The sequence below is a fragment of the Medicago sativa genome, chromosome 3 (genome assembly GCF_051527215.1).
Source record: "Medicago sativa cultivar Bolivia chromosome 3, Bolivia_mono, whole genome shotgun sequence".
Taxonomy (NCBI): Eukaryota; Viridiplantae; Streptophyta; class Magnoliopsida; order Fabales; family Fabaceae; genus Medicago; species Medicago sativa.
Genome location: NC_140751.1, coordinates 60,530,898 through 60,555,681, shown reverse-complemented (window position 1 = coordinate 60,555,681; position 24,784 = coordinate 60,530,898). Strand labels below are relative to the sequence as shown.

Below are 24,784 nucleotides of genomic sequence, written 5' to 3'. Positions count from 1 at the left end.
AGATCCCCCACGGCTTCTATTTCCCTTGTTTTATGTTCCATCTGACTTTCCACCTTTCAAAAAGAAAAACACTAGAATTACTAATATTGAGTATATCCAACGAAAACTAGTCATCTATTTGTCCACTTTTTCTTTTTAACAAAGTACATGTATGATATATGCACATTCATTCATTTTCTAAAATTTCATAGAAATGAAAGAACTTCATGCGTCATGGACCAAAGACTAACTTGCAAAGAGTAACTTCTTCAAATATTTCAAAATTAAGTAAATGGAGAATGTCACTTGTAAAAGGAAGTGTTGTTTAGTTCAAGTTATTATCACTCATAACAACATCTACAAACAGATACATTAACTGTCCCTTTTGAAAATATGAACTTTAAAAACTAAACCATTTTTTGTTTACTAATTCAAAGACACAAACATCTCCCTGCAATTCATTTTACTTGCAAACAAGAACCAACCGGCAGAAAGGCGATGACCGTTTTAGTCTCGTAACACGGAGCAATTTCACATTCCATGATCTTTTCCCAATAGAGAAATAGAGAAAATCAACAATTTAGACTTTGATAAAATAGTTTAATCCCTATGAATAAACTAAATTACATGAATCAATGTTCATACTCAAATAAAGTAAGCATTATTAAGGGGTAATGTCATGAACTTTATTTATCTAATTTTCTCACGTACGATTCCTTCAAATGACCCAATAAATCCAACTATTGTGACAAGAAAGCAAGCAAAGCTAAAAATCCTTAGAACAATCCATCTCCTAGTCCAAGCTCCAATTTTGTTCTGTACAAAGTACATCTCAACTGGGAAATATATAGCCAATGGCCAGAAATTTATGGCTCCTAATAATCCTAGAACTGAGTTGAAGTAAGGAAATAGAATTGCAAATCCAACGGTTGAAATCACAAAGGCCGTTCTAAAACAAAACCTGAAAAGGTTTATCTCAAAAGCAGGCACTAGAGGAAGTTTCACTATGTGAAAATCATTCACAAAGCTGCTCTTTGGGAATTTTCTTGTATACCATCTGTCAGCAGTAGTATATATTGGTTGACTGTATATCTGTTGACAAGACGATATGAATGACGCAAATGTATTAGTAAACGTTAATATGAGAAAACAGTGACAGTAGAATTGTTTCGTCAATATGACACGAGGAAATACAGAAATCAGAATTCTGATTGGTAAGAGTAGTACCTGATATCCTCCAACCAAATGAACCATAATGCAAACGTTGGCAATGTCGACAAGCCAGTAAGGCTCATAAAACCCAAACCCTGTCAAGAGATTTCCTGGTGTAGCATCTCCAAAAGACGCATATCCAAAGCCTCCACAACATATGTAGAAGAATGTTGTAATGAGAATTGACACCATGGAGGCCTTTTTCATGCTTTGATTCTCCGCTGGAGGAGACTCTAGAGTGTCCTTTACTCAACAAAATTCAATAATTTGTTTCAGATATAATTTTTTTTTTCTTTTTTATATCAATCACCATTTACTTATCCAATTTGAATATGAAATGTTTAAATTACCTGTATCTCAAGAAAGATCATTGAGTATGGATAGGAAAAACTAATGTCACCAATTGCCTGGAAGATTGACCAGATTTTGTCAGCAACATTTGCAGTATGTACTCCTGTTAAACTTCCCATAACTCTTCCATTTTCTGCAAGTGCAACCAAAGTCCTATGAAGTATGAATATTTATAGTTGCATAATATCATTTTTGGGATACTAATATTTTTTTTCCGTCATGATGTTGCTTCAATTAAAGAATTAATTGACCGACCGATTAAGCAATCTCTTGATTTAAATGTATATCTTTAGATCTAGTTCATGATTCATGACAGTTTATATTCTGGAACTAAATTGACCTATCCAAAAAGTCTCATGCGATCAGACTCAATATCTATAATTTAGGTTTGACATTATTTGATTTATGTAGCTAACTCATTTAGTTAAACAAGGGTTTGGTTGTTATATGATGTTGCTTTAATTATCAAGAGGTTTGAAATAAACAAATAAGCATAATCTGAAATTGATCGAAATTAAGTGAAGATGAACCTTACTTATGACTGTTGCTATGCCAAGTCCTAGTCCAATGAATGAATATGTAAAGGACATTAGTGCAGCAATAATTGAAACCCATGTCATGCCATGGAGATCCGGTATGAATGACATTACAATCTGAACAACTCCAAACAGCACCATATATATATTAGCCTCATATCTACAAGGAGCATTGTGCCCTTCCTTGTGATAACAATTTGATCTCATGATAGCCCTGTCATTAGTTTGTTGGCAAAAAAAATAACATTTACGGTAACTGTCGAAATTATTATGACAAATTGAAGGTTTATTTCACTAGGGAGACCGCTTATTTTATAAGAGAAATACATGATGTCAACTCCTTAAATTAAGCAGTGATATAATCAACAAGAAAAATATGGATCTTAGCATTAGCATGAGAAGTACCTCATACTGGTTGCTGTGGTGAGTACATAGGCAACATCAGTCACATACAAGCTCAAAAATTGAAGGAAACCTGCCACATACGTCCTTTTCGCACCTGAACCAACGTTAAACTCAATTTGAAGTTATAATTGTTAGCAGTTTATGAAAAGCATATTTATGTTGGCTTGAGTGATTGTACATAGTGAAGAGTGTAATGTGTTATTACCAAGATTGACTCGAACAGCATCCATAAAAGAGTGGTTTCTTTTTCCAGTTACAGAGTCAGGATGTCTGTAACAATCAGCCAAAAGGGATGAAGAAATATAGGTAGCTATTGCACAAGCAAGCAAGGCAAGTGGCCCTCCAATCCATCCTAATTGAGAAATACTCCATGCCAAAGACAAAACACCAGAACCAATAACGGCTGTGATGATATGAGCCACGGCACTTTTTACATTTCCTGCAGAATTTATGACAGGAATAAAACTTCAGTATTCAAATTCAAGTATATGAAAATGAATTGGTTATGATGCTATAGAGAATTTTACCAGTCCTTTTGGCACGTCCATCATCATCATAAATATCAGAATCATCATAAGTACCAGAAGCATTGTCTGTTACTTGGTGAGAGTTTTTTCCATTCATCTTGAAATCAAAGCATATAACTCAATGGAAGCTGGGGTTTGCTGCATACGATAGAAAATCCCGAGTTAACAATAATAATAAAGATATACTAGGCCGCATTTCATGAAATTGAAGTTAATACTCAACACACACATATCTTAGGGAACTGCATAAGTTTGGTATCGATGGCCGATGGGAGAAAAACAAGTCCATGCATATGGTTATGTCATTGTTTGTTAAAGAGCAGCACGCTGTTAAGTTAATCTGAATTATGCTCAAGAATATGTGATTGTTTGGCTTGTGTATTATCTATAATCGATAATTTAGGTTGAACAACTACATGATGCAAATTTGGACACTTAGTAAATCTTGGAAGACATATATTATTTCCTAATGGAAATGATCTTCACCATGGAACCATTCCCATCACCCGGTGATAATTTCCTTTTCCCATGTAGACCCCTGACAGTTTGGTCCTTCTGAGAGTGCTCATTAGGACTTTTGCAAAGTCCAATTCCAAAACCAATTTGGAGCCAAGTCTAATATGATATTATATATACCTACATTGAACACTGACGATTTGTTATCTTGTGTGTGTGCGAGTATACTAAGATAATCGTATTGGGACTTTGCAAATGTAGTTGGCAGCAAACAAAACAATTTATAATGACCATTAGAGAATGACACCAACATTCATTCATAAAAGAAGCATACAAGACCTTCCCGGAATATTAATCAGCTATGAAGCAGGGACACGACACAAATACATTGACGCTGATAAATTTTTGAGACAATGACATAATTCAATGTAATAGCATGTACATGACTGAAAAGGTCGACATTGATAAAATTTTAAGACAATGACATAACACAATGTAATCACATGTTTGAATGTCGGACATTGACACACGACAAGGACACGTCAACACTCATAAAATTTTGAGACAATGACATCATTCATTGTAATCACACGTTTCGACGACAAACACTAACACATGTCGAACATAGGGTCACGCCAGTTAATCAATGACCCCCATTCATACGATAACAACATGTTGAAAAGCAATGTGTGTGGTCAACAACAAATGAATATTTTATTCCAGAGGAGGTAATTCTATTCAAAATAGTATCGGTCATAAATATGACGCCTCTCTCAGCCTTGGCTTGCTACATTGTGGGAGACTAACTCCTCCTGTTAGACACATCATATGTATTACAATATTTCAAAAAAAAAAAATCATATGTATTACAAAGGACATGGAGAGGCCAACCAACATTACAAGAAAGCAATGTAAGCATGATGTCATCATCTATATTCAAATTGTGGGTTTGATGAATGAAATAATGTCTCAAAGGTGCATTATTCGATTTGGCGGGAAATGAAGAACCTGGCGGAAACAACTTTGGTGGTTCTGAATCCGGTGTTCGTTTGATGTTCGGCGGTGGTTGCCACCTATCACCAACGTCCCGGCAGGTGGTGAATGCTCAGAGAAATTTTATTGGGTCTCTCAATCTCCAACCACAATAAAAAATCTAGTAGATGAAATTTTAATTGTTTGTTCTCTTTTATCTCCGGAATGATCTCAAACCCAAATAATCATTGACTGAAATTCATAATGCAAATACTAAAAATGTCAATACGGTTTTCATTTCATACTATTTTTGTCCCTTTTCTTGGATAGGTTTTTCTCTCATGTCACATGAGAATTCAATCCTAGTCTTTATCATTGACTGAAATTCATAATGCAAATGCTAAAAATGACAATACGGTTTTCATTTCATACTATTTTTGTCCCTTTTCTTGGATAGGTTTTTCTCTCATGTCCCATGAGAATTCAATCCTAGTCTTTATCATTGATTGAAATTCAAAATGCAAATGCTAAAAATGTCAATAAGGTTTTCATCTTATACTATTTTTGTCCCTTTTCTTGGATTGCTTTTTCTCTCATGTCCCATGAGAATTCAAACCTAGTCCTTATCATTGATTGAAATTCATAATGCAAATGCTAAAAATGTCAATAAGGTTTAGACTATTTTTGTCCCTTTTTCTTGGATAGCCTTTTCAAATTTCAATATTCATATTGATAGGTCGAACACCATCACTCAAATTTAAATTCAACATATTGTTGGTGACGCGGAGGTAGAGTTGTACAAAATGGGTCGGACTAATGGACCGACCAATTAAACTATATTTTAGGTTGGACCTCAAAATGCTAAGAAAATTGTTGTTCACACACTAAAGAAGGCTAAGAAACACTTGTAAAAATGCAAATGCCTTTTCAGTAGTTAACTGCTGCCGAATGCTTTTTCCTCGGCAGTTAGTTGCTGCTGGTTTTGTAATTCCTAGACATTTAACTTCCGATGCGCACTGATACCTTTGCATTGGCAGAAGCTTCATTTTTTGAATCTGTTATGTGTTTAAAACACATAACACAATTTGTTGAAATGATTTTTTACACATAATTAAGCCAAAACACATAATGTTTGAAATCACAAATAACAATAAATTGGCGAAAATTCACAAACTTAATTTAACCAACATTTTAACCATTCAAAGAAAGTAAGATATCCCAACGGAAGTAACAAATGTCATGAAATTAACAATAAACCAACAAATGTCATGAAAACTATAAACAACTACTAAACATCAGTACTAAAAACTCCTAAAAATTAGTCTTGGTCCTGCTGTTGTTGTTGCCTTCTCGACCTCTGATGCCTCCTGGTTAATACAGGTGCCAACTGCTCCCTAACATGGCGCAATGCCGCAAACAACTGCTCATTGCTCATCCCCTCTCGACCCAAGTACTCATCAACATGGCAAGCAACGCCATTAACCATATCATAGGTATCAGGCGAGCCTCTCTCCTGGTGCTGCTGCTGGTGTGCAATGATCTGCTCCTCATTTGCTGGCCTCGAGGAGATCCCAGAATAGATGGGAAAATCTGATGGTGAGACACCCGTTCGTACCATATCATATATCCATCCTCGAACCACCATGACATATCTTATGTCGGCTCACCCCAACTATCATCCTTAATGGTGTGAGGACGAAAGTCGATGAAAGCTTGTGGAATATGAGAAGCTCGCATAGAAGGAACATCTGTCGGAGGTCTAGGGATGTCTTGCACGTATCCGTACTGCAGGTTAACTCGCTCAGGCAAGTGTCGATATACCTTCTAAATACCACACATGATCCAACCTGAATACCAAAATATCTCCTCAAACTCCTGAATCTCCCCGTGTTCTTCGTACAACTCCAGCATACGTCATACATCTCGAAACGATCAAGCAATGCATGATAGGTCTTCACCTCTCCATGACCCCTCTGTATCTCCCATTTGACTGTAATCAGATAGTTTGAGAGATATTTTGGATTATCATCAACACTGAAAAAATAAGGAAAATGCGCCAAAAACCATCCCTGCACAAACCAAACAAATCACATTTATAAGTTATTACCAAGAAAGAAAAACAAAAAAAAAATGTTAAGGTTCAAAAGTGTTACACAATTTATTACCATAAGCAGTGTAGTGCTTCCACCAAGAGCTTTGCCATTAGACAAAGAGACCTCAGATAGACAGTGGTAAAGGTATGCCAATGTCATCCCTCCCCACGAATAATCATCCATCGTTGCATAGTCCTCCATTGTCGTTAGATATATCAACTCGATGTGTTTGTTGCTTTTATCACCAGACAACAAACATCCGAACAAATATAAGAGGAAAAACTTCACACAAGCATCCCTACGAATATCCCTCTCCTGTATCTTCTCCATAGTCTGTGCATCCTTCAATCTGGTAGCAACAGAGAGGTGGTCCCCATAAAGATCCTTCAGTGTCTTCTAACCAATGTAAGCACCATATTCATCCTTGCAAGCTTTAACAACAACAGTCTGTGGCACACCAAAGTGTGCCACCATCAGCTCCGCTGTAGTAACCTGAGAGACCTTCTTTGGATGGTCCAGCATCCTCCCTTCAATGGGAATATGCAGCAGACACGCAACATCATCCAAAGTAATGCTCATCTCTCCTACAGGCAAGTGAAAACTACTGATCTCGGTATGCCACCTCTCGCATAGAGTCATAAGCAAAACATGAGGCACACTGACATAGCCTGTATAAATCAAATCATGTAGACTACTCGCCCTCATTGGATCCCAAAACCTTCGCTGATTATTTGGTGGACGTCGGAGATCCACCACCTTAGTCCCATGGTTAATGGCTTTAACTTTACGATTCTGAAATAATAATAAAAAACCAACATAAACATTTTATGCAACACATATTTAAAACACTGTAAACATTTAAATAAAAAAGTTAAGACATAACAATTTAATTTACATGTGTCAATTGAAATTTAAATTTCGCGCGCCAATTCAAATTTAAATTACGTGCGTCAATTCAAATTTAAATTGACGCGCGTAATATAAATTTAACCGAACAATAATTGAAAAAAAAATACAACATAATATAAATTACGCGCGTCAATTCAAATTTAAATTGGAGCGCGTAATATAATATTTTTTAAGTATCGCATTAAAAAACTACGCAAACAATAATTTAAGACAATTAAAAATAACATTTACATTATTTGAATTATACCACAACCGCAATGCAACATGCGAAGCATAAGACGACATCAAAGATATATCGAGAGGTCCTCCAGGAAATGGAGGCTGATTAGGTAATGTCCCCGGGGCTGTCTGAGCTACAATGTCATCCTCGTCTAATATAGGCACATCATCCTCGCCCTGTTGAACATTGCCAACTTCCGAAAACTGCTGGTTGTCATAACCACCATCCATGACATCGTGTACCTGATCCTAATAATGTAGGTACTGGGTCGGATCATGCACTTGTGACTGTGTAGGCTGTGTAGCCTGGGTACTGCTTTCACCATTATTGAGATTCAACCTCCGACCTCTTCCTCTCCTTGGGATATACGTGTTTACCCTTGCCTGCCTGACGCTAACAGTCACGACAACCCTACTAGATATCAACCTAGATGAGTCAATCTGCTGCACCTGCTCCTGATCAGACATATCTACACATAATTTTAAAAATTAACATCATTGAAAAAAACATTACCAAAATGAACATCATAAACTAACTAAAAAACTATTTAATATCATCATTAACGAATATATACATTCATCAAATTCATCATATACTTTCATCAAAAATACAATTCTATTTGACAATTCTAACAATTCTAACTTCGTGGACTTCTACAAACATTGTGTTAAATAAGAAACTTAATATCATTGTGTTAATTTCAAACCATTCAAAACCAGATTCTACTTAAACATCAATTACAACAACTACATTCATTTATAAATTCATAAACTACACATGCAATCATCAAAATGTCAATTCCTACATCAACTCTAACCATGCACAAACTACCAATTTTAACAAAATAAAACCTACACAGACTAACATTATGATTACAAATGATTAATACTACTTACACGTGTTTATGTGGAGATGATTGAGTTGATTTCCGTGAAAATAGAATTTGAGAGAATTTGAAAAGTTTTGGAAGAAAATTAAAAATCGATGCTTCTGTTCTGCAGTGTCTGAATATGTGCAGGACGCATCAACAATTAACTGCTGAAGAAACCGGCGACAATTAACTGTCGAGGAAACTTCGGTAGTTCACTATCGATGGTATTAACTGACGGCAGTTAACTACCGAGAGGACATTTGCGTCTTTTACATGCGTTTTTCAACCTTCTTTCAAGTGTCAACAACAATTTTCAAATGCTAACCCAAAATGTTTTCGGGCTTGTTAGCCCAAACCATATAAAAATTGAATTGGGTTGGGCTAGTCCATCGGAATTCGAGTTGGCTCACTATCAATATTTTCATTTGATTTTTGTTAGAAAAATACTATATTTTTTAAAAAGTAATAACTAATTTAAATTTATTAATAAACAAATATTTAAATAAATAAACTTAATAAAAATGGATAAATTTTCTCTAAGTTTTAAAATTCTAAAATCTATAAATTATTAATTTGATTAAAGGAATAAATCTAGATTTTAATTAATATTCAATGTTAATGTAAAAATTATTTACACTTCTATGTTCATCCAATCATATTTTAGCAAAAAAAATAGTTGTGACTTGTGAGTAATTAATATAAAAAAAAATACTCTCTCCGGTCCCAAATGTAAGAAACTTTTCACTTTTTAAGTTCATTCGTAGATAGAGGTATTCCGGCCACTTTAATTTTATCATATTATTTGTAAGCATTTTGTCTTTTTTTTTTTTTTTGAAGGAATGTAAGCATTTTGTCATTGTATGTTATTAACTTGAATGTTGTGAGTCTGTACACAAATTCATCATTTATGTTTTTAGCGATATTGAATGATTAACTCTATCAATTTGAATTAATGAATATTGTTTTGTTTTTGTAAAAAAAAAAAACGGACCCTAAATTATTTATGTAGATTAAGTTATACTACTTTTGATATTTTATCTTTATTTTAGATCTTAATTTGATTTTTCTTAACAATTTTTAGTTCTAGTCAATTTAAAATAAAACATAAAATTGTAAAACATGGGTTTTTTTAATCAAATTATTTTTATTGGATTAGTCAATTTGAAATAAAACATAAAAATTGTAAAACATAGGATTTGAACCTAGTACAAAAGTCTCGATTACATTCACAGCCACTAGACCATTTCACTTTCTTTTTATATAAAATTTACAACAAATTAATATGCATTTCAGAATTCTATACTAAATGTAGAAAAAACTACTTGAAGTGTTGGGGATTGACCCGGTTATTTCCAAGAGATTTTAATATTCACCTTCACCCATGAAAAGGTAAAGGGCGAAGTTTGATAATTTAGTCGTACAACGATATTTAAACACAAAAAGTTGATACCACATACAATACCGGATAAAATTACATCACATCTAAGTGATGATTTTATTTTGTTTGGTGGTGGACGGGGTTTGAACCCCGGACCTTGCATATTTTATGCATTGTCCTTATCAACTGAGCTAAGCTCAGGAGGACAAGTGATGATTTTATTGCCAGAGAGAGAAGTAACCTAAAAAATAAATTAAAATGTATTATATATGGTGTCTGATGTTAACATTTTATGTCAAGATAACATGTTTGTTCTTGGATGAATGTAGGATGTATTTTTGGAAAATAAAAATTGGGATTAATAGAAATAGAAAAAACCAACAATTTAGACTTTGATAAAATACAGCTCCATGAGTTTAAAAAAAAAAAAATACAACTCCATGAGTTTAAAAAAATACAACTCCATGGATACCAAACTAAAAATTTGTTGGAACTCATGGCTAGTCAGATATAGCTTAATCCCTATCCAACTCTGAAAAACACAACCATTGTATCACATATTAAACTAAACTACATGAACCAATCTACAACCCATATAAAGTACCCATTATTAAGTGGTAATAATGTCATTAACCTTTTCAACTAAGTTTCTCATGTATGATTCCTTCAAATGATCCAATTAATCCCATCATTGTAACAAGAAAGCAAGCAAAGCTAAATATCCTGAGAACAATCCATTTTTTAGTCCAAGCTCCAATTTTCTTCTGTACAAAGTACATTTCAACTGGGAAATATATAGCCAGTGGCCAGAAATTTATGCCTCCTAGTACTCCTAGAATTTGGTTGAAGTAAGGAAAGAAAATTGCAAGTCCAGTGGTTGAAATCACATAGCTTGTTCTGAAACAGAACCTGAAAAGATTTATCTTAAAAAAAGGTAATAGAGGAAGCTTCACTTTGTGGAAATCATTCACAAAGCCACTCTCTGGGAATTTTCTTGAACACCATCTATCAGCAGTATTAAATATTGGTTGACTGAATACCTGTTGAGAAGACCATATAAACGACGCACATTATTAATAGAAGGTAACATGAAAACAGTGAAAGAGGACATATTATTTGCTAAGCAACTATTTTATTAGAAGTTGTTTGAAATCATTGAAGAGCATAAATGATTCAGCATGAACCAAATTTGATTTATAAATCAACTTTTCAAAGTACATGTCTCTATTGAGAAATATTCAAGTACCACATTAAAAGGAGATGAGATTTTAAGGTTTTGTTTGAGAGTTTGTAGGAAAAGGGAGTGGAGGGCTTTGAGGATAAAGGTGGGAGTAAATCCCCCCCACCCCCACCTCGCATGAGATTTTATTTTCTCAAATAAAATAATAACACGTTTGGTTTTGCTGCAGCAGCAACCAAAATCACATTGAAAAACCACTTCACTGCATAAGCTTAGTTTTGCAGCAATAAGAAATCAGAGTGGATTATGTTTTGGGACGCGATAATGAAGTTGCAAAGAAGCCAACGAAGGCTAAAATCCTCTAACGATGGTGAAACTCAGAAAATGCTTTGGGAGAGGGTTTTACAGATTTTGAATAAATTTTCAAATCAATTACTTCTGTTCATAATACTTCCAAAACGAAAAATAATATTATCATAAGTATTTTCATCCCACACAGTTTTGTACACATCACAAAAAAGATCATAGAATAGCACACCATATAATAGCTTGGTTTTTGTATACATCTGCACATGTTTGTGTAAGGTTAAAATAAAACTGCGTTTCAACCATGCCTCTTCTGAAGTTATTTATTAAAACAAGTCAATTCTGCTTGGTTAGAGTAGTACCTGATATCCTCCAACCAAATGAATGATAATGCAAACATTGGCAAGGTCAATAAGCCAGTAAGGCTCATAAAACCCAAACCCTGTCAAGAGATTTCCTGGTGTAGCATTTCCAAAAGCTGCATATCCAAAGCCTCCACAACATATGTAGAAGAATGTTGTAATGGAGATTGCCATCATGGAGGCCTTTTTCATGGTTTGATTCTCTGGTGGAGGAGACTCTAGAGTGTCCTTTGCTCAACAAAATTCAATAATTTGTTTCAGATGTAATTCTTTTCATTTGCTTATAAAATTTGAATATGAAATGTTTAAGATACCTGTATCTCAAGAAAGATCATTGAGTACGGATAGGAAAAACTAACGTCACCAATTGCCTGGAAGATTGACCAGATTTTGTCAGCAACATTAGCAGTCTGTACTCCTGTCAAACTTCCCATAATTCTTCCATTTTCTGCAAGCGCAACACAAGTCCTATGAAGTGTGAATCAATATAGTAGCATAGTATGGATTATGGGATACTAATGTTTTTCTTTCTTCATGATGTTGCTTTAATTAGACAATTGGTTGACTGACCAATTAAGCAATCTCTTGATTTATCATGGGATATCTTTATATATTATATTGTTTATGATTCATAAGAGTTTATATTCATGATCATGAACTAAATTGACCTATCCAAAAAGACTTATACGATCAAACTCAAGGTCTATAATTTAGGGACTAACTTAGTGTTTCACTGTACGACATTGTTTGATTTATGCAGCTGACTCATTTAGTGAAAAAAGGGTTTGGTTGTTATATGGTGCTGCTTTAATGATCAAGAGGCTTGAAATTAACAACTAAGCAGAATCAGAATAACAGAAATTGAGTGAAGATGAGACTCACTTATGACTGTTGCTATGCCAAGTCCAAGTCCAATGAATGAGTAAGTAAAGGACATCATTGCAGCAACAACTGAAACCCATGTCATGCTATGAAGATCTGGTATGAATGACATTACAATCTGAACAACTCCAAACAACACCATGTATATATTAGCCTCATATCTACAAGGAGCACCATGCCCTTCCTTGTGATAACAATTTGATTTCATAATAGCCCTGTATTAATTAGTAGAATAAACATTTGTCATTATTACGGCGAAACTGAATGTTTATTTCACTAGGGAGAGCCCTCCTTTTATAGGAGAAATACATAATGTCAACTCCTTAAATTAATCAGTGATATAATCAACATAAATAAAACATTGATCTTAGAATTAACAGAAGAAGTACCTCACACTGGTTGCTGTGGTAAGTACATAGGCAATACTAGTGACGTACAAGCTCAAAAATTGAAGGAAACCAGCCACATATGCCCTTTTTGTACCTGTACAGCATTAAAATCAATTTGAAGTTATAAAAAAACATATCTATGTTGGGTAGAGTGATTAAACAAGGTGAAGAACGTTATATTTAATTACCAAGATTGACTCTAACAGCATCCATAAAAGAGTAGTTTCTTTTCCCAGTTACGGAGTCAGGATGTCTGTAACAATCAGCCAAAAGGAACGAAGAAACATAGGTAGCTATTGCACAAGAAAGCAATGCAAGGGGTCCTCCAATCCATCCTAATTGAGCAGTACTCCATGCCAATGACAAAACACCAGAGCCAATAACACCAGTGATGATATGAGCCAAGGCACTCTTTAAATTTCCTGCAAAATTTGTAGCAGGATAAAACCTTAGTATTCAAATTCATGCATACGAAAATGAATTGGTTGTGAAGCTATTTAAAATTTTACCAGCCCTTTTGGTATGTCCATCATCATCATAAGCACCAGAAGCAGTCGTTATTTGTAGAGAGTTTTGCTTATTCATCTTTATCCAAGCATATATAACTCAATGGAAGCTCGAGTTTGCTGCATATGATAGAAAATCCTGAGCTTACAATAATAAAGACAAATTAGGCCGAATCTACATGAAATTGAATAATACTCAATACACACAGACACACATATATAGCTTAGGGAACTGCATAAATTTGGTATGAATGTGACAAAAACGAGTGTATGCCAATGCATAAGTTTGGCTATGTTATTGGATAACTTTACTAAATTTAACTCATTAGCTCAAGTGCCAATGCATAAGTATTCAAATTCTTTTTCTTTTCATTCATTTGAAATACTAACGCTCACGTGTCAACAACATAACACTTGAAATACTAACGTTAAATCAAACTCATAAGTCTCAAACAAAACAGCAACTATAAATGCCTTATGTAGTTCGCAACCATAATGGTAGAATAGTTTCAAAGAAAAGTAGGTTATACAGGATTCCACTAAAATAGATAAGATTTTGCGTATACTCATAATCGTTGAGGGCAAGTATAATTATAAAATCGTAGTATTTTAGAATTAAAATCGGGATTTTAACTACCATCAGAATATCCTAGCAGAGTGGCGAATGCCTATATGTAACAATTTATTTGCTCATGTGTTTTAATTAAATTCATACAACCAAATTAATAACTTCCGAATCCTTTGAAACGTTGACAAATGGGCTCAGTTGTAGTCTCTCTGGTCTAATATCACTATGAAGCCGTGTCTTATAAGTCGATTGAATCACTACCCTACGGTCCCAAATCAATCTTGCTCACAAACTTGAAACCAGGAAAAGTATTGTTGAGATCGTTTGGCTGCGTCTATAGTAGATAAGATGGTGAAAACTAGACTTTGGTTTAGGAATGTAGAGAGAAGACATGTAGATTAGACCAGACGGAGGTAATCAACTGGGTAAATACAGAAGAGAACCTAGAAAAACTATAAAAGAAACTATTAAGAAAGACGTAGACATTGATCAAGATTATATATGGTATGAAGCACATATAGTATGGATTACGCGTGTCCCAGTGTCGAAGTTGATCCGTGTCGGTGTCTGTGCTTAGTATTTTATCCAGAGATTCTGGCAGAAAACAATTCTAACAAACTTGGTGAAATATGAGAAAATGTAAAAAGTAATTTAATTGAGAAGAGGTGGGGTCAGGCGTGGGTACCTGAACTGAACCGGGTAAGGATCCAGCACCGAGTGTGGAGATTCTGAATCCGACTAAGGCTGTTATATACTCAACTTTGAAAAGTTGTTCAGCCATTGCCGCCGATTATCTCGTACTTTTCTGTTTCTTTTCACTAAATATCTCAATTTCCAGCCACCTTGCTTATTTTTAATTAACCTCTAATCCGCTCTTTTTGGTGCAATAATACACGTTTCATAAAATTTTGATTAAAATTATCTTTATTTTAATTAAAATTATAGATATGGATAATATATATTTTGTTTTTTCATATTGTAACAAACAAAATTTATATTTTTCAATTGATATCAACAAGATACCTTTTTTTTTTCTTAAAAATAAATAAGATACATTTTTTTTGAACAAATCAAAATGAGATGATATCAACAAGATACTAAATATATTATAAATTCTTATATTTTTTATTTGAAACAAACTATACTTATATTTTTCAACAATACCAATAATATAATAAAGAGTTTAATTGTGGTGGGTTGACAGTCCAAAACAATTTTGAACACACGACCAATCAAAACATTTTGAATTGCAATATAATATAAATTCTAATTTTTTTTGAATATCATCAACAAAATATCATCAAATTTGTTAAATGGTATAATTGTAAGTGAAAAAGTCGGTCCAGAACCATATATTCTTATTATATATAGTATAGATTTTTTTTTAAACAATATATAATATTGATGCCCATGTGAATCTGTAAAATGTTGAAGGCAAACATCCTATATTTTTACTCTTTTTTTTCTAAAAAAAAAAAGATATATAATGAAACAAAATATAAACTCAATAAAATATTTTTAAAAAAATATTATGTGTGACATCCCCTATAAAATCCATAAGCTCTTCTCGTAGGTTTAATGTGGGACACCTCCTTATAAAAATTTTGAGTTGAATTTTATATTCAACTTTAATTCTAGACCATTCATATGATAAAAACTTTACTAAACAATGACATGAAATTTTCTTAGAAGCTTATTTTTTAAATTTATTTATATCGTAAAAAATTCCATGCTTTAATTTAGTCCGCTGATGAAGGGGATAATTTCCTCTCTCTCTCCCATGTCACAAAAGTTGATTTTATTACATTTTTCTCTCTCTCTCTCTCCTTACCTTTTATTTCCTTTTTAGGGTCCGTTTGGTTAGAGAGTTTTGGAGGGGAGGGGAGGGAAGATTTTTAATTTGAATTGTTTGGTTCAATTTTTAGAAGGGGAGGGAAAAAGAGCAAATTTTATTGTACTGTCAAAATTATCCTTATATTAATTTAAAATTTCAATATTATCCTTGTAACAACATTTATTATTATTATGTTATATTATCTTGAAACAACTTTTAATATTATTAGGTTATAGGTTATATTATCTTGTAACAACTTTTACTTCATATTATTAACAATTTTTTCTTGTAACAACTTTTATTTCATATATTATTAACAATTTTTCCTTGTAACAACTTTTATTAATCCTTGTAACAACCTTATTACTAATCCATTATTTCATCGTTTACATCATGTTGTTATCGATTATATCATTATTGTTTCGTTACTTTATTATCCTTATTTAATTAAATTAAGGGTAAAACAGTAAAATAATTTTAAAATCTCTCCCCTCCTCTTGTGAACCAAACACACTTTTAATTAAAATATCCCCCCCCCTCCGTTAAAATTCCTCCCCTCTCATCCCCTCCTAATTCTCGAACCAAACGGACCCTTAATTTCACTCTCTTTTATGATTAAACATATTTTTTTAATAAAGAGAACAAAAGAGTAAGATTAAGAGAGATAGAAAGTTACGAAAGAGAACTAGAGAAAAGAGAAGAAGATGATCAATATCCCTTAGAATATTTTAAAATTGATTATTAAAAAGAAAAATTAAAATGATCCAATGTCCATGCAAATTTTTTTTAGGGTCACAAGATAACAAAAAACAAAACAAAAATAAGAGGGAACTTAAGTTCCAAGAAGTGACTATATTTGATACAGGGGATGATCCAAGTAAACAATAGAAGTCGAATGGAAGCATTCTTTAACCATATTTATTTATATCTTTCTTCAAAAGAACTTAATTCAACTATAAAAAAAGGACTTAATCGAGTAATATTTGATCTTAAATTGGTGCTTTCTTCTACAAAAATAGCTGGTAATTTCTATATGTTAGGATCAAATAAGTCTTCAAATATATTTTTTTTATCAACAACAGTGTCCCATATTTTTTCTCAATAGAGTTGTTTTTTTTTTGGTTATTTTTTCTCAATAGAGTTTTTTGGTTACAAAAAGTTTAGGTGGATTCGGCTCCGGTCACCACCAGGGTCAGGGCAGGCCTCCGGGCCCAAAGGACACTTACAGAGGTACTTACAGATCACCCACCAACACCGTCCTCACATCGGCAGCGGGAATCGAACACACAACCTTCTGAGGGGAAGTGGCCAGTTCCTTACCAACTGAGCCAACGTGTGTTGGTTTTCTCAATAGAGTTTGAACCTTTACTATGTTTTACTTCTTTATAAATATTACTATATATTAAAATACTCCTAACTATTTTTTCCACCGCCGTAGGTTTCTGTGACTGTGATGGTGCACTTTTTATTAATGACAACAACAAACTAAAATAACATAATAAGAGAAAAGATGGAAGGTGAAACCAAATTATAACAAAAACTCATTGAGACAGTCTCAATTTGCATTCATGTGATAATTCATAGTTAATCAAGCAACGCACCTTTATTTTCATAAAACAAAAGGAGACCAAACTAACCTGAAATTCTTTCTTCCTTGTTTCCTTGATCCTCTTCTAGCACAGTTTTTTCTTCTTCCTGTTCCTCTTATATTTTTTTAGGTGAGTTCTTGATCCTTTGAAAAACATTCTGGATATGGTACTTTGCCTTTTCTATACCCTCTCTAGCTACATTTTCTATTTGTCTCTATCTTTTTGGACCGTGTGACATCACATTCACGAGAGTTTTCTCACTTATTAATAAAAAATGGGAGGTTGTCACTTCATAAAAAATAATAATAGTAAAATGAGAAAACAAAAACTTAACATCTTTCAGCTTAACCTTATATGAATGATGACATTTTTGTTATTCTATTGAATAATGAATGATTGGAGAATTTTAATATTGTGTATTTGTATTGGATACACAAACAAAAAACTTAACCGACTTAAAACAATCCTAACCGACTAACAAAGTATGTATATGCTTGGTTAAATAAGAGAGAACAAAAACTTGTATCATTGAGTTTGACTTTGTCACTATATTTATTTATTTATTTTTGAAAACTCGGTATCCGATCCAAGGACCGACTAATCCGAGGGGACCAATCTCACCGCCCACTTGCAGGGGCCCGTTCTAAGCCAGAGCAAAGTTCTGTATGGACTTACCCACCGAAAATGACACTAGAGGGAATCGAACCAGAGACCTTGAGAGGAGCACACTCCAAGATCCCAAGTCAACCACTAGACCAACCCCAAATGGATGACTTTGTCAATATTATTATCATCTAACAATTGTTTTTTTTTTATTGCTTTTACTGAAAACTCATGTGAGTTACTACACCAAAGTGCTTAAATTTTTCATTTGTACTAAATCAGAAAATAGTATTGGAGTGTAGCAGATGGTGGTTGCAATTGATATGTCGCTACTCTGAACCGGTTGGATATTGGAAAAAAATAGGAGTACTATCAGCATGTAACAGTCTTTTTAACAACTCTCTTATTATTGTAGGTCTTAATATTTTGAAAATGAGTCCCTAGTGTTGCTAACACGTTAAAAAAGATCACACACCACGTCAAAGGGTAGTTATAGAGGGGGTCTAAATTCCTGATACACCCCACATTGCCAATAAATTTGCTTACAATGTCGATACCAAGGTATCGACAACATTGTACATGATAGAATAAAGTTCGACATATATTCATCAATAAATAAATTAATTGTTAATATATAGCAATTGCCCATGATTATAATTCATTGTATTAATCCATAACAGGATTATAGTAATTAGTCTAACAAATGATATATCTTAATTTTCATGCATTCTTTCCAAGATTTGATAAATTTGATAGAAATATAAGAAACTAGCGAGTCATGATGGACCAAAGATATTTCCTTCAAAATGAAGTACAGCTACAACCAAAGGTGAAGGTCATTACTTCACTTCACCTATTTGATGGAAAGGAAAGTTTAACTTGGTTCAAGTTACTATTACTCAAAACAACAATGTCCAAAATAGATTCATAAACTCTGCCACTTTAGAAAACATGAACTTTAAAAACCAAATCTTTCTTGTTTATCAGTTCAAAGACACAAACATCTCCTGATTTCAGTCCACTTTCTCTTGCAAATAAGTACCAGCCCGCGGAAAGGCGACGACCATTTTTGCTCTCATAAGAACGAAGTAGTTTCACATTCCATGATCTTTTCCCAATCAGCAGCATCACATTCTTCTCCTTGTTCTCAATAACCCCTTTAAAATTTGGTACATGCTGCATATAGTGTATAATAGTATTATAAATCATATTAATTTATAATCACAGCATAACATATATATAATGTATATATACATAGCACTGCATAAATGAATAAATGTAGTAAAATTGTTGTGTTTTAGCCTCCTACCAGTTGATTTACTTCCAGATGATTGGGCTGTATGAGAACTGTGAAGAAAGGATTGCATGAGGTGAAATTTTGAGCTACTTCCTGAGCTCTAACATCCTTTGGCCGATTCATTGATGAAGTTCTTTTAGCACTCTTCTCATGATCACCTGCATATATGTGTGCAATGTAAAACTCTTGGAGAGCATATTTAGCATTTTGAACAATCATGTGATGCTTTATGTTTAATAGAAAATCACATCAACCCATTATGCATACTGCAAAGAAAATTAAGAAACCAAACCAAACCTCTAACTTTCTTGTGTGGTCGAGGAGAAACAAAAGGTAATCTTTTTGAAGCCTTCTTCCGATTCAGCCATTCATCCAAAAACTCAACTGATTCATCATCATCACCATGATCAACATTGTCATTTTCATCATCAGCGTCGCTTGATGAATAATCTATTTCTACCGCATTCTGGCCAAGTATGTGTACATCAAACTTGGAAGTTCCTTTATATTCAAACACCACCAAGCAGCCATGTCCAAGAGAGTAATTTTCAGTAAAACATTTCCAACCCCTTTCAAACCAAATCTCACCATTGATTTTTTTCCAATAAATTTTCCATTTAGTGTCATCAGGAGTCTTTATCACCACTGGATTTGATAGACCAACTCCATGTCTCTTTGTAAACTTTCTTGGTATTTGCTGTAAAAATTAAAGAACTCCTTTGGTCACTAAGAAAAAGGTGTCAAATACAATTATTCTTTCTAGAAAGACAACAGTGATAGTTAAACAATATTCATGTGTTATGTGTGCATCCATAATAAAATTTCTAGCGCTAATATTTTGTTTTGTTGAAAAGTACTAGTACGAATATTATAAACAGAAAATATGCGAAATTCAAATATGACATGTTGCATGTGTGATGTGTAGTTATATGCTAAGAATTCTAAAGTAAATAATACTAATAGGAATGCTAGCTTACAATCCTATGAAGATTAGTTTGAAGGATGATTTTGAAGAAACGGATGGGAAGCATAGAATTTCCTCTAGCCATGGATGAAAGAGTGTGAAGTGGAGATAATGAGATGTTTTGATTGTGTGTCACTCTTCTATACTGATGACATATATATATTTAAGCTAGCAAGCAAGGGCCATTACCCTGCAATGACTATATGATGGTGGTCAGAACAAGCAAGCTCCTCATATTAAGCTACCTGCCTAGTGTCATTATTACATCTATGAAAATAATCGTCCGACTCTTCATATCTGTAGTATTTCCATTGGTATTAATAACGTGTTTTTTCTTTTTAGATATGAGTATTAGTATATTTAAAAGGGACCAAGATCCTCTCCAATGCCTCCAAAAAATGACATAAGTAAAGCATATTTAAACCTTCTGAAATACTATTTTTTATTATAAGGACTACGCAAATAAAAAAGGGCGTATTGTTTTTTAGTGATCAATACATTCTCAAATAAGGTGGAAGAGTGAAGTCCATTGATCGAATCGCGGTGACCACTCACAATAAAACCATTAGGCCATAACAACGAGGCCATTTCAACAAAAAATTGATATATTGCAAAAACTTCAAACATTTTTTAATCTTCTTAATATTTCTTTTCAAGATACTCCATCTATATTATATTATATTATATTTCATCCCGAAAAAATTATATTATACTAAATATATATAATATAATATTAAATATGAGACACATGTTGTTTTTTACAACTTATCTTCTTACATGCTGCATAATCTTTTTTTTTTTGAAGGGCATAATCTTATTTTTATCACGTCAATTTAAATATGATGTGGCACTCTCTAAAACACAATGACCCAAATTCTTTTTTTTTTTGACAATAAATGAAACTTCATTAACAAAAGTCTGGCAATAAATCATAAGCCAAGACTGCGGAAATACAAGGTGGGGTTTCCTCAATCCATATACAATCGGGATTATGAAGAGAGTATTGAGCTAGATAATGAGCAGCTTGGTTAGCCTCCCGTCTAACATGCAAGAATCTTAAACTACGAAAAAAGACATTAAAATTAACGCAATCTCCAATAATAGATCCAACATAGTTGGGATGTTGTTGATGAGTGTTCAGCGCCTGAACCACATTAGAAACATCTGATTCCGCTATAAGATTTAGAAAAAACATGTCTTTTGCAAATTTCAACCCCTTCCGCATAGCTAAAGCTTCTGCTACCTCTGAATCTGGTAATGAAAAGACTTGACAACAACTAGCAGCAACCACAATACCTTCATAATCTCTCACAACAACACCAATACCCCAAATTCCAAATTCTTCTATTATTGTTCTTTAGCCAACAACTTTTTTTGGTTGTTTAATATTTTGGTTAAATAAGTTTTTGATTCCTATAAATCTAGCAAAATTTGTTTTAGTCTTTATAAAACAAAGTGACATGCAAAATCTTGCATTTTGAAACATTGATTCGCATCGGTCTAATATGTTATCATATACAAGTCATCCTCTAATTTACAATAACATGGAGAGAGAATAAACAACTGAATATATGAATGAGAAGTTCAAATGAATAATTTGAAATAAATTATTATTATTATCTCATCCTTGATCCTTATATAAGTTAGAAGAACCATAAGTTTAAAATATGATTTCATTTGGAAAGTTAAGCAAACAAAATATTAGCTGTTAATGCTCTTATCAAAATAGATGTCCCTCTTGGACAATCTGATATTGCCAATAAATCTCAAATGTGCCTGAAATGTGGTAGACCAATCATTTGTCCATTCAGAAATAAATTTGAGAACTCCCGAAGAGTTTTAAAAGTTGATTTCTTAAAGATAAGAAATGAGATGAAATATGTAGGAGAGATAAATATTTATTTGAGATTACTAGTTGAGTGTTTGTGAATCATGAAATCTATATAACAAGATGCTAAAATGGTTATATATGGAAAAAAATCATATTTTTCGTATAGTCCAATAGTTGTAAAGTCACTATATGTAGTCAAAGATCGTTTGAGAATTTGAACAAATAATGAAGAACTAATTGGTCTTGAAGTACCATATTTTAATTCAATTGAGGAACGATATTGTACCTTGATAGTTACTTATGTTATCATATATTTATTATTTTAGATATGTAGGTTATTTGTCTGACCATCAACATTAATGTTTGATTGATGTCTATGATTGAACGCATAATAGAAGAAACATGTGGGTCGTTTTTCAGAAGAAGGAATGCACAATACTTTATGAATATAACACCATGTTGAAAGGATATTACAGGGAGATAGAACAAAAATATACTTTTTTGAAAGTTCTTTCTCACGTGTAATTAACTTTAGAAGAATTGTGATTTAAACATTTAACAAATTTGTTCGTATGATAATCTTGAATACTTTTTTCAAAGTAACTCGCAAGTAAATTTTTGAACAAACTAGTACAAAATATTGACATCCATCTTATCAGAGATAATTGTTAGGTTGAGGGAGAGAAATAAATATATTATGCACTCTTTTTCCCTTCACCATGAATTTCTCTCACTGGATTTTTCTGGTATGGTTTTTAACAAGAGAGATATATCGGATATTGTACTCTTTTTCCTTCGCTAATTTTTTTTCCATTGAGTTTTTTTCTTATTAAGGTTTTAATGAGACATATCTTTCATGAACATTCAATAGAGTGCTATGAATAATATTAAATTTAGGGACTTGCTAACCAGTGCGCTCAGGATAGTGGTTAAGGAATCTACAAATAGAAATTGTCTTGGAAATATAAAATGTTACTTTTGATAAAGTAATGATTATACAATTTTTTCATAAAAACTTATTTGTTTTAGATGTTTAACCATTGCCCTTGGTGCACTAGTTAGCATTCTCCTATTAAATATGGTGTGGATGTTCATTTGCCCTAGACTTTCTATAACTTTTCATATATTTGTAACTTACAACTTTTTGTGTCTATAAATAGAACATATACTATCATGTAACGAATACACTTGAAAAATAATGCAATATAGGTTCTTGTTCCCTCTTTATCCCTTTCTCTATGCTCTTCTATACTATACAATATCTCGTATACCTAGGATTAATTTCATGAAAATTTAACCCTTAATACTCAATTCCCATTTCCCTCCCATGTCTTCAATTGTTTTACGATTACTTCATCATTAACTCTAGAAGTGAAAACAAACATACCCGTAATATTTTATCTTTTTACATAATGAAAGTTAGCCTGAAGCAAAAAGTAAGAATTTTGGCTAAATGGATGACTTTTTCAAGATATAATCTTAGCTTTTTTTTTTTGGATAAAGGATTCATTTAATTATGTTAAGTATATTGATATTATTCATTTGTAGCATCAAAAAGTTAAATAAAATTAACTCATTCAGTATACCATTACCATTTATTTCATTTTACTCATAATTTTATAATATAAAATAGTTTAATTCTTTTTTTTTTGGTTACAGTAAAATAGTTTAATTCTAACATGGATTGTGTGTTCAAATTAAATTAAGAGATCGTTTGTTTGTTAGTTTTTTTTTTTTTTTTTACAAAAAAAAGGTGTCTTTAACTTTATATATCCAAACATGATTTTAATAAGAGTTTACACGAAGCTACTTGACATTTAGTAACCAAAATTTTGTCAAAAAAAAAATAAATTTAGTAACCAAATTATTCATTATTAAAGCTTTTAAAAAATTTGGAATGCACGAGTAGGGCTGGGCAAAATTACCGGTTCACCGAACCGAACCATATCAAAATTAACTGAACCATTTCACAAATTTATGAACTGAACCATTATTTTGATAACAGTTAATTTGGAATGCACGACTCGTGCGTAGGGCTGGGCTGGGCACGAGTCATGATGGACCATAGACTCATGATGCACGTGTGTGAACTTAATGTATTCCTTCAAATATTTCTAAATGAACTAAAATTAGAGCCAAAAAAGAAGGTGAAGGTTACTGCTTCACTTCACCTATTTGATGGAAAGGAAAGTGTTAACTAGTAAGTTACTATCACTCAAAACAAAAACTTCAAACAGATACATTAACGGTCCCTTTTTTGAAGACATGAACTTTAAAAACGAAATCTTTCTTTTTTATCAGTTCAAAGACACAAACATCTCCTGGTTGCAGTTCACTTTCGCTTGCAAACAAGGACCAACCCGCCGATAGATAGAAACCATTTTTAGCCTCGTTAGAACAGATCAATTTCACATTCCATGATCTTTTCCCAATCTGCAGAATCACATACTCCTCTTTGTTCTCAATAACTCCTTTTAAATCTGCAGTTACATACTGCATAGCATAATAGCCTTATCAATCACTATAATATATAATCATAACATAACATAGTACAGTATTTATAC

At 32.8% G+C, this 24,784-nt stretch overlaps 3 protein-coding genes across 7 annotated transcripts; all 3 read right to left on the bottom strand.

The window, feature by feature from the left end:
* Nucleotides 1-484: 484 nt before the first annotated feature.
* On the bottom strand, nucleotides 485-4,627 carry LOC146938807 (putative amino acid permease 7). Its single transcript, XM_085752708.1, has 8 exons — nucleotides 4,475-4,627; nucleotides 3,011-3,148; nucleotides 2,689-2,922; nucleotides 2,484-2,577; nucleotides 2,078-2,292; nucleotides 1,542-1,675; nucleotides 1,207-1,434; nucleotides 485-1,071 (listed from the first exon to the last, which is right to left on the bottom strand). Exons 2-8 carry the CDS (start codon nucleotides 3,105-3,107, stop codon nucleotides 670-672), a joined length of 1,404 nt encoding a protein of 467 aa, XP_085608834.1. The 5' UTR covers nucleotides 3,108-3,148; nucleotides 4,475-4,627; the 3' UTR covers nucleotides 485-669.
* Nucleotides 4,628-10,277: 5,650 nt separating this feature from the next.
* LOC146938806 (putative amino acid permease 7) lies at nucleotides 10,278-17,707 on the bottom strand. 5 transcript variants are annotated; one of them, XM_085752713.1, is made up of 8 exons: nucleotides 17,574-17,707; nucleotides 13,538-13,654; nucleotides 13,217-13,450; nucleotides 13,029-13,122; nucleotides 12,640-12,854; nucleotides 12,072-12,205; nucleotides 11,758-11,985; nucleotides 10,278-10,949 (listed from the first exon to the last, which is right to left on the bottom strand). In XM_085752713.1, exons 2-8 carry the CDS (start codon nucleotides 13,611-13,613, stop codon nucleotides 10,548-10,550), a joined length of 1,383 nt encoding a protein of 460 aa, XP_085608839.1. In that variant the 5' UTR covers nucleotides 13,614-13,654; nucleotides 17,574-17,707; the 3' UTR covers nucleotides 10,278-10,547. The 5 variants fall into 5 exon arrangements, with proteins under 5 accessions (XP_085608839.1, XP_085608837.1, XP_085608838.1 ...); XM_085752711.1 differs by having other exon boundaries at nucleotides 13,538-13,673; nucleotides 17,574-17,705; XM_085752712.1 differs by having other exon boundaries at nucleotides 13,538-13,678; nucleotides 17,574-17,700.
* Nucleotides 17,708-19,066: 1,359 nt separating this feature from the next.
* On the bottom strand, nucleotides 19,067-20,474 carry LOC146938805 (B3 domain-containing transcription factor VRN1-like). Its single transcript, XM_085757872.1, has 4 exons — nucleotides 20,403-20,474; nucleotides 19,723-20,122; nucleotides 19,438-19,583; nucleotides 19,067-19,304 (listed from the first exon to the last, which is right to left on the bottom strand). Exons 1-4 carry the CDS (start codon nucleotides 20,472-20,474, stop codon nucleotides 19,071-19,073), a joined length of 852 nt encoding a protein of 283 aa, XP_085613998.1. The 3' UTR covers nucleotides 19,067-19,070.
* Between the last annotated feature and the right edge of the window lie 4,310 nt (nucleotides 20,475-24,784).